Source organism: Solanum verrucosum, unplaced genomic scaffold (assembly GCF_900185275.1).
Source record: "Solanum verrucosum unplaced genomic scaffold, falcon-dt-bn FXZP01000268.1, whole genome shotgun sequence".
NCBI classification, from domain to species: Eukaryota; Viridiplantae; Streptophyta; class Magnoliopsida; order Solanales; family Solanaceae; genus Solanum; species Solanum verrucosum.
Window position 1 is genome coordinate 3074598 of NW_026019957.1, and position 13145 is coordinate 3087742.

The 13145-nt window shown below is 34.3% G+C and overlaps 4 protein-coding genes across 4 annotated transcripts in view; 3 read left to right on the forward strand and 1 right to left on the reverse strand.

Moving 5' to 3' along the window:
- Nucleotides 1-13145, forward strand: part of LOC125814687 (peptidyl-prolyl cis-trans isomerase CYP18-1) — a 217227-nt gene that overhangs the window by 162599 nt on the left and 41483 nt on the right. The gene's annotated exons all lie outside the window — the stretch shown is intronic.
- The window catches only part of LOC125814348 (uncharacterized), an 83696-nt gene that overhangs the window by 16775 nt on the left and 53776 nt on the right, over nt 1-13145 (forward strand). The window lies entirely within an intron of this gene.
- Nucleotides 4196-6651, reverse strand: LOC125814678 (40S ribosomal protein S6-like). The gene is made up of 6 exons (XM_049494148.1): nt 6574-6651; nt 6419-6483; nt 5394-5451; nt 5192-5300; nt 4795-5067; nt 4196-4671 (listed from the first exon to the last, which is right to left on the reverse strand). Exons 1-6 carry the CDS (start codon nt 6577-6579, stop codon nt 4433-4435), a joined length of 750 nt encoding a protein of 249 aa, XP_049350105.1. The 5' UTR covers nt 6580-6651; the 3' UTR covers nt 4196-4432.
- LOC125814688 (protein YELLOW LEAF 1, choloroplastic-like) lies at nt 9888-13002 on the forward strand. Its single transcript, XM_049494159.1, has 4 exons — nt 9888-10048; nt 10901-11061; nt 11807-11882; nt 12453-13002. Exons 1-4 carry the CDS (start codon nt 10000-10002, stop codon nt 12647-12649), a joined length of 483 nt encoding a protein of 160 aa, XP_049350116.1. The 5' UTR covers nt 9888-9999; the 3' UTR covers nt 12650-13002.

Genomic DNA, 13145 nt, shown 5'->3' on the forward strand with positions numbered 1-13145 from the left:
CTTAGCCTATTCACATAGGTTTTAACTTTTGGTATTTGTTATCTTTGTGGTTTTTTACTTTTTCGGTTCCTTTTTACTTGCTAAATTTTGACTTAGCACACTTACTAAGAAAACAATAATTGATACAGTAAATTTATCATTTTATCTTTATTAATTGATAAAGTCTTAATATATTTACTCACTACATTGTTCAACATTAACTCAATGTTAATAAATTGAATGTATAATAGGAAGAAAGAAATGATATTTCCTGGATTTATCAAAATAACAAGTAAAAAGGGAAATCAAATTAGACAATGTTTAACAAGTAAATAGGGACGGAGGGGGTATATTTAAGTCCCAACGTCGATTTTCTATTAGTTGTCATATCTTTTTCACTATCGTTTTTTTTTTTTTACTTTTCATTATTATTTTGATTTGCTTCACTTGAGTCGAGACTCTTTTAAAATTGTCTACTTTTCACTAGATATAATGTTATTGTTATCGTAATATCAATATTCGCATTGGAACTCGACTAATCAAAATTCACTTTGAATAGGGCCATTTAGGAATTGAGTTACTTATAAGAAACAATTTCATATTCAAAATTTAAAACAAAAACTTCTAATTAAGGAAGTAACAACTTCATCCGCACATCGTTTTGGTTGGTGGAATCTCCAAGATCCTGGAATCTTGAGACTTGATGATGTCAAAGTTGAACTAAGGTACAAGTAACCAGGCCTTATGTACAATTCTGAGCAACGTAATTTGGGACTTGATGTTTGTTTCTTTTTTGGTTAAAAAAAGGGACCTCATGTCTATTATTATTACTAGCAGGTCAGCTCAACTGCTCAAGTACACACTAATTGACTTAACAAACCTTTTTTTTTTCAACCTTTGGGACCTCATGATAATTTACATTTATAATAAAAGGAAATCTTCTAAACTACAAGAAACACGTGTTACAATTAAAATCTTGCTTATACAGATACCTATAAATATTTAAATTGAATGAGTAACATACTAGTCTATCCCAAAAAACACATTTTTATATTTAATAACGTTTTAATTTTAAAATTCTTATTTTACCTTCAATAAAATAATTTATCTACACAAACACCAACTTATTTTAGAATACAAATTTGGCAAAATGGTCTGGTGGACCCTTGTACTTGTATGAGTTTGTATTGTGAACTCTTCTACTTACTCATTTGTCATCTGGACCTCTGAACCCATCTAAACTCAACATTTTAAACACCTTTTTTACCCTTTAGTTGTGCGTGTACCACAAACGCATGACACGTAATTTTAAAAATAATTATAAAATTATATACCACTTCATGTCATCTTGACATTTTTATTATATTTAATTAATATATTTCTGATTTTTATTTACCTTTTGCCACCAAACTCACCACTTTCCCCCACAATCTCATTTCAATTTCTCTTTCATCTTCCTTACACTTTTTTTTTCAACCTCTTCTACTCCTTTCATTGAAGGAAAAACACCAGCAGCAATCAAGACAATCCGTCTTTGTTTTCATCCAAATCGATGAAGAGAGGTTCACCACTTGTGTGTACAGTGTGTCAACGTCGTCCTAGACTAGTATCTGTGTGTGGCTATATATACCCACATTTTTTCTTTCTCATTTTTTTCTTCATTCCCACAAAATTGTTTGACTATTTTTGTTGGTTTTGTTTGATTTTTAATTTATCTATGTAAATTTTGTAACTTATTTTCGTATTTGTATATTGTTTAGTCTAGATTTCATCTTCTATTTATGTCTTTATTTAATTTTTAGTCAATTATTCTGATTTTTTTGATATTTTTTGGGGATTCTATTTGTTATGTTTTCAATTACATGTTTCATTTATAGGATTCTAAGAAAAGCAACTTTCATGATGATGTAGAAAACTACAATAGGATCAACCACAAAATGAAGTGAAGAATTAACTGAAAATGCATAGAAAAAAGAGGAGTATAACGATAAAAAAAATGGAGAAGAAATTTGGAGAAAGAAGATCGAAAAAGAGGCAAGAAAAAGCTCAAATTTGTCTAATAATGGTGCTAAATGCAAATGGGGAAGAAGATCACTTTATAAAACCCTAATGTGGCTATTAGACCCTTTTAACCAGATTTCACGCTCCTCAAGTGTGTGTATCGCACACCCCTTGGTTGTGTCTGCCACATAGGACGCCAAGTCAGAAAACGTGTTTAAAATGTTGAGTTTAGTGGGTTCAGGGGTCCAGATGACAAATGGGTAAATAAAAAGATTCAGAATACAAACTCATACAAATACAAGGGTCCACCAGACCCTTTATTTCAACGATTTTTCTTTCTTTCTTAAACTCAGTGTCAAATCAAATTGGCGAAATGGTTTGATGGACCCTTATACTTGTATGAGTTTGTATTGTGAACCCTTCTACTTATAACTTTGCCATCTAAACCCTTGAATCTATCGAAATACAACATTTTGAACCCATTTTTTCCTACTCAACAGTGTGTGTATCACAAACGCTTGACACATAATATTTAAAATAATTATAAAATGACAAGTGTATATATAGCCACTCCATGTCATCCTTTCACTATTATACTAATGTATCTGTACTTCTTTTTTCAATTTTTATTTGCATCTGCCATAGCTATCCCCATTCCCACAAATCACAATCTCATTCCATTTATTTCTCATCTTCCTAGCACTTTTTCTTTCCCAACCTCTTCTACTCTTTTCATTGAAGAAAAACTGTCGAAATGATTTCTGATTGTTCACAATCTCCTCGGAGCTCGGAATTGATTTTGGGTTTTGTTGGATTGGGATTTAAGTGGTGACTAGTGGCCTTGAGGAAAATTGGGGATCTGTTGTGTGGTTAGGTTGTTCACAATCTCGCCGGAGTTTAGGACTGGTAGCGTTGTAAAGGTCAACGTTTATTGGTGGAGTTGGCTTGTTTTTTTTGTTGTTGTTGTTGTCGTCTCTCACTTATTGCTGCCGGTTGAAGCTTGTTGGAGATGGTGAGAACGAAAGTGGTTTGATCGGAGAAGGTGTGGAGGAGGAGAAGAAGACAGTGAGATTGGGTTTGGTTTAGGATTGAAACGTAGGTCATTTGGATGGTGGATAACTGAAACAGGGAGTCAATGCGGGAAATTATTTGAGTTTTTTTGTTGGTTTTGTTTGATTTTCAACTTATCAATGTAGGGTTTTCAATTTATTTGTTGTTTAGTCTGGATTTCATCTTCTATTGGTGTCTTTGTTTGATTTTGGGGTTTAGTCGATTACATTGATTTTGTTGAAAAAAAATTGGGATTTTACTTTGTTTTGTTCCTAACTTTAGTGTAAGATGTTTTTGTAGTAGTGTTATGCCTTCAATGATATGTTTTATGATTTCGATTAGATTATAGGATTCTAACAAAAAAGAATTTTCATGTTGATGAAGAAGAATACAACAAGATCAACCAATATTGAAGAAAAAAGTAAGTGAAAATGCATGATAAAGAGAGCAATGTAATGACGAGAAAAAATAGAGAAGAAAATTTGGGGGTAGAAGATCGAAAAAGAAGCCAGAAAAACCTCAAATTTGGTCCAACAATGATATTAGATGCAATTGAGAAGATGATGGCTTTATAAATCCCTACTGTGACTTTTAGATCCCTTTCCAAGGGTCTTACGCTCCTAATAGGCGTGTGATACACGCTCTTTGATATCAACTGCCACACAGGATGCCAAGTCAAAAATAGTGCTTAAAATGTTGTGTTTCGATGGATTCAGGGGTTTAGATGACAAATGAATAAGTAGAAGGATTCACAATACAAACTCATACGACTACAAGGGTCCACCAGACCATTTCGCCAATCAAATTATATGGTATATAATGAAATTTCTTAAACTCCATGTCAAGACGAATTGTAGCATACATAATAGAACTGAGGGAGTATATATATATGGTATTCAATAATACCAATTTATATATAACAAATTAACAATAACATAATACTCTAAGAACCAATAAAACTAGCAGCAACACATGTTGAAGCAGAAGGGTCTTTTGCTCCAATATGCTCAAAGAAGAGCCAAATACTATAGCACAAAGTTCCATTTACTAATCCTAACCCAAAACATGCTTGAACTAACAAGTCATCAACCTCAATATAGTTTAGAAGACTGTTGCAAATACATTAATGTCAGATAAGTAAACAAAAAAGGAACTGATCAATATCAAGAAAAACATAAAACAGCTGATCCTTGTATATAGGGACAAAGTAACCAAAATCTGGAGCATGAAAGATAATTGTATGCAGCAACTATCAGATCAAAGTATCGCCTGAGAACACTAGAAATGACAAATACTGCATAAGACATCCAGAAACAACTATAAGAACCAGACAAAAAAATAGCAGGAATTAGATCCCACTCATCATCATTTTTCCTCCCCTCTCAATAAGATCCCACTGAACTTAAGCGGCAATAGATGGCTTAGATGCTGCAGAGAGTCTAGACCTCTTCTTAGCCAAACTCTCACTACGTCTTTCTCTTTGTTCCTTCAACCTACTAGCAAGAAGCTTCTGATAATCAGCTGCCTCTGACTTAGCCTTGGCAATTCTCTTCTTCTTGTCAGCAATTCTCGCTCTCTTTCTTTGTAAAGTCAGGGGTGTCACTAACCTCTGAATCTTAGGAGCTTTGCTCGCATTTTTACCTGTCCCCACGGAAGATCACAACAGTTAGCTAGTTCACGGTTTCCACATCAGAAAGCACAAAAAAAAATATTGAATAAAATGCAAAAACTAATGAGACAGTAGATACAAGAGTAACAACTAACCGGTTTTGGTGGTGAAATTTCTTCGGTAAGTGTTGACGTACTTCCTGACATCATCTTCCTTGGAAAGATTGAAGAGCTTTCTGATCTTGGAAGCCCTTTTGGGTCCTCTCATCCTTGGCTTTTCGGTGTCGGTGAGTCCAGGCAGATCATTCTCCCCCTTTTTAACAATAACCAGGTTCAAAACAGATAGATCAGGGCTGACAATGCATCCACGGACAGACTTCCTTCTGCGCTCTCCATTTCGCCTACCATGACCACGGAAGCAAGGAGTACCTGTTTCATGTGTAAGCACTTAGATACATAAATAACAGCTTTTCTTTTTATAAAGATCTTAAAATAACAGCTTTTGATGAAAAGAAACATTTAGGTGTGCCCATTAGGCTCATTCTAAACATACCTCTGTAGAGCAAAAGGCGAACACGGCCAGGAGTTAACACTCCCTGCTTCATTGGGAACCCTTGCTTGTCACATCCTCCCATTATCTTGAAAACGTAACCCTTGAACTCCTGTCAATTAAAAATAACAATTATGGGAAAGAGTTAACAAGAATAGCATGATTTCCAACCAAAAGCCACAGAGTAAGGAGAACAGAAGCCTACCTCACCCAAAGCATCTCCACTAACTTCCTGGGAGATCCTTTTGTCAAAGAAAGCTCGGCTGCATATAAAGAATTCAGCTTAGATATTTCTATTTCAAAAGTATCTTCTGAATACATCAATGTTGACAAACTAAACTGGACATGCATGCTCAAAAAAACCCACAGAGATTGCTTACATAAACCCACCACTCAGCTATAAAGCTAAGTACAACAATTATAACTATAACACCATCACTACGCTATGCCTCAATCCTTAACAAAGTTATGGTTGCCTATGCATCCTCTTTATATTCGTTCCGCTCCATCTAGAGTCATGTCATTCCAATACACCAAGGCTCAATCCCAAACTAGTTGTGATAGGCTAAGAATCCTCTATATCCACTCTATCCAAAGTCATGTCATTCCAATACTCGACATTTGTCTTAAAAGACAGAATTTTACATGGGCTTTAAGAGAATTACTAAGAGTCATATAACACTAAATCCTCTAAATCACACATTACTCCTTCCAGTTTAACTGTAAGCTCCACCAACACCCAAAAGCAAACAGAACTCTCATTAATCACAGTAAATAAGAATTTAACATTTTTTTCCGATAGTGCAGACAACATTACTTCATTGCTGTATTTACTCATTCAAAACTAGTTTGATTTGATACCCATATCTAACACCATGAGGAAATGGTAAGGTTTGCATACACTCTATAATCCCAAAATGCAGTTGAAGGATTACACTGGACAATAACATAAATCAACCAATCAATTGAAGCACAGTACTACACTCAATTCCAAACTAGTAAGGGACAATCATAGCAATAAACTACAAAAAATCAGCTCAATTTAGGTCCATTTCATTCCAACAATAAATTTGTTTTATCTTTTAAGATCTAATACTTACACTAACAATTTCGTTCATTATCAAGGATCTCACATCAACACAAACATACAATCACAACAAATTCTTATCAATTCCATCTCCATAACACAAAGTAGGCAAAATTAAAAAACAAAACACTATATTATCTTACAGTTTCTGATCATCGTCGATTTCAAGCTTTTTCTGGCACCCAGTGGTCGGATTCGCAATGTTGAACTGCAAAATACATAACAAAACATAACATCAGTTCCATTATTACACTGAAAAACACACAATTAAGGTGAAAATAATGGTTTATTGAGTAACCTTCATCTTCGGTTGGAGGCCGTGAAGATGATGAAGTGTTCAAATACACTTGGCCTCTATTTGCGATTAGGGTTTTTTCAAAATAAAATGTTTCGGGTTATATATAAATTAGGTGAACTTGGGTTTAGTATTGGGCCCTCACTAATGGGCTTATTTTTGGGGCCCTAACCAACTTAGCCTTTTTTTCTTTTTCTTTTTGTTTACTAGTGTTTCCATCAATTATTTATAATTTTATATTATAAAAATATATGGTATATTTTAGATATAAATAGTTTATATTATAATAATTTATATCATGAATATTTATCCTAATTTATACTATATAACAATAATTTGGTCTTTCTATAAATTATGTTTATACCATAAAAATACATGGTATATTTTAGATCCAGGTGTTGTATAACTATAAAAAATAAAACAAAATGAATATGATTTTATGTGATTTGTAGAGTGTTGATGCTTATTGTATTGTCTTGTACCTTAATTGTTCAAAGAATACCAAGGTTAGGACAGATAAAAATAATCACCTGGTATCTTTTTGTTTTCGCTGAGTTTTGAACTTGACTTTCTTTTGAGTGTAAACTACGATCCATAAACATTTATGCAACTTTTCTGATGATAGATGTCTTTCTTCTAAACATTGATGCATTTTATTTTATTTTTCTACTCTTAGACAGTTTTTAGCTAGAGTTCTCGTATGATCACTTTCGATTTCTAGGGTACATAGTGTAGATTTTTGCTTCATTTTATTTATTTTATTTTGAGACCCTTACTCACTATGTTATGCTTCTTAAATGTCTAGTAATTTAAATATTATGTGTTAATTGTTAAGGTTTGGTTCACCCACGGAGGGAACAATATATCAGTCGACGATTTGAATGTGACATACCTTAACATAAATAAAATATAGACTATACTTTTAAAATTAGTAAAAAGTATGTTCTATGTTATTTTTAAGTCATTTCTAATATTTTAGAGAAAATTTTGTCGGGTGCGCCATCCCTTCAAATGAGTTTTATAAAACGTGATTTAAATTTAATCGGAGCTTCAATATAGACTGAACACCGCTGGGAAAACCAAAAAAAATAAAATCAACAAGTTTTAAAGCTTTTCTTTCTTCTTGTTCTTCCTCCAATTTTGCAGAAACCCAACGAAAAAACTAGGGATTTTCCGTTCTTCCTATCATTCTTCTTCAATATATTGGGTATCTGAAAAAAAAAGGTTCGTGCTTTTACTCATTTTTATTTATTTTTCCCATTTTTCTTTTGTGGGGGTTTGTATTTTGCTCTTCTTGTGGAATTATCGTTTGGGTTTACTTTGTTTTTGTGAAAAAGGTTGGATATTTCCATTGATATTGATGAATTCTTTGTGGGTTTTAATGGTATTGATATGCATTCAATTTATATGTCTGTTTTTGACCGGACACAAAGTTTAAGAAAGTAATGAATGACTATTGAATCTTGATGTTTTATACTAAAAATATATTGAATATACCAAAATGTTGTTTGATACGGTGATCTTAAATATGTCACGTGGAAAGTTGAGATTAAAGAATTGTGAAAGAAATGAAAGTTATGTTTGTTTATGAAATGAACTAAAAGGGAAAGTAAGATATACAAATTGAAATGGAGGGATTATTAAAGTTGTGTTTTTTAGGCTGTAGCATGATGTAGCTTATAGTTTCTTGGAGGAAATGGATTGTGCCAGTGCCTATGCCATTGATGATGATTGTGTAATTTGAACACCCTTTTGTTGTCATGTAAAAGCCATTTGCCTTGTTCTGTTATACAAGGAGTGTTCTATGGTAGATGATGGAGTTTGTTCTTGACATACTATGGGTGCTAAACCTATTTTACATGTAGTTTGGAACACTACAAAAAAAAAAAAAAAAAAAAATTCATCATTGCTCGTTGCTAACTGAATTTCTGAAAGATTAGTGAAGGATTATGCTGTTTAGCTATAGAATTTGTCTGTTACTAATTCCTGATTTTTAGCAGTAGTAGACTTTGTATCAATAGGGGGTTTAGCTGGTACATTCAATTTTAGCATATTTTTACTACATTTTGGAGAATCTGCTGGAAGTATGCGCCCACCCCCTCCCGTGTAAGACCTTTACACATGGGTATGTCAAGGAAGATGAAAAGTTATGTAACTGAAGCTTAAACTAGAGGCATCTATCTATTTGGGAATATCACAAAACAAGTGCTGGTTGCCCTGTCTTGCATCTAGCAGTGGCGGAGACACTCTTCAGAAAGTGGGGTGTCATCTGACACAGGATCACAGAACATTTTTCTTATATGTGTGTGTAAATATATTTTTTGTAACATCATGTATATATAAGATAAGCTGTCACTGCTTGAAAATAATACAAAGTAAATATCAATTTGAAACAGGAAGTAAGATCTTAAAACCAACAGAATCTTAGACCCAAACTACTTACAAGCTGAACTTTAGACAGTGAAAAATCCTGGGTAAGCCGCTAACGTCTAAAATAGTTAACGTAGTACACCCTATGTTCCAAAGGAGGAGCCATTATGAGCCTCGTCTCAAGACGGTATACTTGGGTGGTTTCTGTTTAGTTATGCTACAGAATACACGGGATATCTGATCTAAGATATGGTTGTCTTTACAATTTTATAAGATTGTAACATAATATTTGTAATGAAGTTTGTTATTTTGGTTTGACTTTACTAGTAATATCTTTGAAGATACATGATTTTGGAATGCATAACTATTTCCTCCAGAGTTGGAGGCTAGGAGCTATGGAACCCGCTAATGCACATCTCTCCTTGTCTCAGACTTTAAATTAGAATCTGATTTGTCTCTGTACAAAGTTCAGAATTTAGGTTCCGTCGTGGTTGTTTGCTAGCTTTCCCCTCATATGCATCTAATTCTGTCGCATCTACTTTCTCGTAGTGCCCAAGTTGAACTTTGTATTGTCTTATTAAGATAGCGGGATGGATAGAGAAAGGAAAATGTGAGAAAAATGTTGTTTGCTGTGGGCAGTTGAGATGGAGTTGGCCCTCTATGTTCATTCCTTAATTTTGTGGTCTTTTTATTAACTTTGGAAAGAAAATGTGAAAATTGGTAAAGAAAAAATTTAGTTGTTTCACTGATCATTAACTGGACTTTTTCTGGAATAGCAGTTATATGGAAAAAATATTGGCTGATTTTCTGTATATGTACAAGCTTCACTAATTATCAAACACTCATGACTCAAATAATTGAATGAAGTTATAGTCTGGTAGTGGACACTACCATCCTTCCGTTGGGACTAACACTTAAAGTGCGCCAAAGGCGAGAAAGGTTTTCCATTTCCATGACAAAGAAATATAATACATTTGCATATTGAATCTACTCTTCCTTTCGGATTTCAGGATTCTATACGAGTGCAATTTCAGGGAGACTCAGAATTCTTGCAAAAAGATGTCGTTAACTGCCAGTACCACCATGAGTGTAACTACTTTGCCAATAGGTACGTGGCTGTATGCTCCCGATCGGTTCTTTTTAATTGGTACCTCCGCATCTCTTCTGAAAGGATGTCAGAATTGCTTTTTGGCATGTCACTAGGATCACATGGTGAAACCGGGCATATCGTTGATCCTGTTTAATGTTAATAGATCAGCATCTCTTGCTGTTAGCTCATTGAGAAGCCTTTGCCACATAGATGCAAGAATATCTGAATAGCAATTGCTGTTAAGTGCTGTAGGAGTTAAGACAGTCGCATTAAGTAATGATCCTTTGTAATATTATAGTTGCTTTTCTGCTTATACTATTAGACTGTTTAGCTCTTTCTTTGTCTGTAACTCTGTACATGAAAACATCAATTGGCACTCACCCACTCACAGCCAAATATATAATACTCACGAGTCACGACAACAACAATTACATTGCTTAATCTCAAGCAAGTTGGGGTCCGGATATATGAATCCTCACCATTACCCATGTCGCTCCGTCTAGGTTCATGTCAAATATATAATAACTTAATACTGCAAATCAGTTGAAGTGAAATTTTGGTTTATGATCTATCATCCAGCTTGATTGAATTTTGTTATTTTGACTCATTAGATTTAAAATTAATGAAAAAAGTACTCTTTGATTTTCTATTAAACTTGATGTGATCGTGTTTAGGTTTTGAATAAATGTAATTGAACATTACATTTTCTTGATAATCTAATTGACCGCTTACATTTAAGGTGTGACAACAATGTCATCAAGACATTCGATACTTTAAAATTCAATGTTGGCAAAATCCTTTTGAAGATTTGCTGCTCATCCTGTAAGTCATGCTATCTCATTTGTTAATCATTGAATATTGTTATCACAGTGAGAGCAGGGGATCAATGCCGGAAGCAATTCAAGCCAATAGTATCAGTTCCAGCTTGCCTCCAACGGGTTGGAATGCAGTTACAACTCAATAACAATAGAAGAAGCTTGAGATGCCCTGTTCAAGAAAGGCGTGCTTCAATAATATGTGCTGCTGCTCTGGTATCAGTCTCTTCGATGCTTTTTCGTATAATTGTTCCCAGTGCCTTGTTTACCTAATTACATGCCTCCAGCGATTCTAGTGGGTCAATCTGTACTTGTCATGTCTTTTATATTAATTTTGTACTACTTTTACTGTGAGAAGCTTTGGAGCTTCAGAATGCTACTGCAAGTAGCTGTTTATGGCATAAGTTATCAGATTAGACTCTGTCTCGCTATATGCAGTTCCGCATGCCAAGTGGGTTCTGCAGTCAGCATAGTGAAAATCAACTGTATTTACTAGAACAAGTACCCTAAAATCTTTATCAGCTTCTCTATTTGCTAGTTATTGTTTATAGATATGGGTATGTAACATATGGAGATACATTTTCTTTGAGAAGGTAACATGTGGACTTGTGGAGATATATGTTTCATTTATTACTCTGTCCGTTTCAACTTGGTACAGGAGTTTAAGAAAATAAAAAAGACTTTTGAATCTTGTGGTCTTAAAAGTAAAGATACGTAGAAAGTACCCAAAAATTAGACGAACAAATTGAAATGAAGGGAGTACTTGTAAGTGGTAGCATTTCAAATTACAGGCAAGACAATCTGAAAAAGCAACTGATGAATATGTATATCGCTGTTCTTGATGCTGTTACTACTACTACTACCCACATTCACCATTTGGCTTTCCATTTCCTGTATCATTCAAGTAAACTATATTACTATAAGCATTTCCGTTTGACCTTTTGTTCTTGCATCAATGCAGAATGCAAGATGTGCTGAAGGCCAGACACAGACAGTTACACGAGAATCATCAACCATTACAGTTGCACCAGTTCAAGGTAATCTTTTCATGCTCTTAGTAGTAACCGGTATACCTATGAATGGAAATAAAACAATATGTATTTTGCAACTTTGTTGTTTTCACTACACTCCGTCCAGCTGCTGTAAAAAGATCATAGAATTAGTTTTAGCTCTACTTAACCAATGATTTTCACTAAGGTTTATCAACAAAAAGTTTGGTATAGTACATAAACATGACCTTTAACTTGGCTTCAGCTGACAACTATGCCTTCCAATTTTGGGAGTGCACAAATAGTCACTTAAACTGTATAAAATTGAACAAGTAGACACACGTGTCCTACGTTGCATAATACACGTAGGACGCCACACAAAACACAAAATTGTCATGTAGGGTTCCATGTAGGATGAATGTGTCTATTTGTTCAATTTATACAAGTTTAAGCGTCTACTTGTGCACACCAAAAGTTAAAAGGTCATAGTTGTTAGCTGAAGCCAAGTTAAAGGTCATGTCTATGTATTATGCTAAAAAGTTAACAACTACTTTTGCACTTTATAAAGATCCAGTAGGAAGTATCATTTGAATGCTGTTATGTCGGGGGTGAATGCAGGAAAGGAGAAATCCCCTGACCTGGATGATGGTGGGACTGGATTTCCCCCTCGTGATGATGATGGAGGCGGAGGTGGAGGTGGGGGTGGTGGAGGCCATTGGAAAGGTGGGCTCTTCTTTTTCGGGTTTCTTGCTTTCCTAGGCTTGTTGAAGGACCAGGAAGAGGAAGGACCCTACCGGGACCAACGGAGAAGATGAAGAAAACAAACCAGAATTACTGATACTTAGAAATCAAAACAAAATTGGAAGTCCAGGATTTGTAACTGATCTACCATCGTTAATCTCCAGTCATGGCTTCGAGCAACCTCTAGTAGGACGATAATCTTCAATTGGTTATGTATTTGAGTGTTGCATTACTTATAGCTCATTATATATCACAAGAAAATAGTGTTGTGAACTTAGAAATAGTCATTCTTTTTTCATATATCCCAGTTAGACAGGGTTGAAATCTCACCTCTTCCCATCTCTTTTATGTAGAAATAACGTTCATCGACCATTTTTCGATCCCATCTTTGAAACTATTAAATGTCACGGAATTCCAATTTCTACAAGTGAAACTCCATGATAGAGTCTGAAAGTGGTCATTTATAAATTTTACCCGTTCCTTCCCCTCCCTCTTATTTCCAGATAACGTTTCCACTTGATAATTGTCACAAAAAAATGTTCACATACAATTAGAGAAAAGAATGTAATT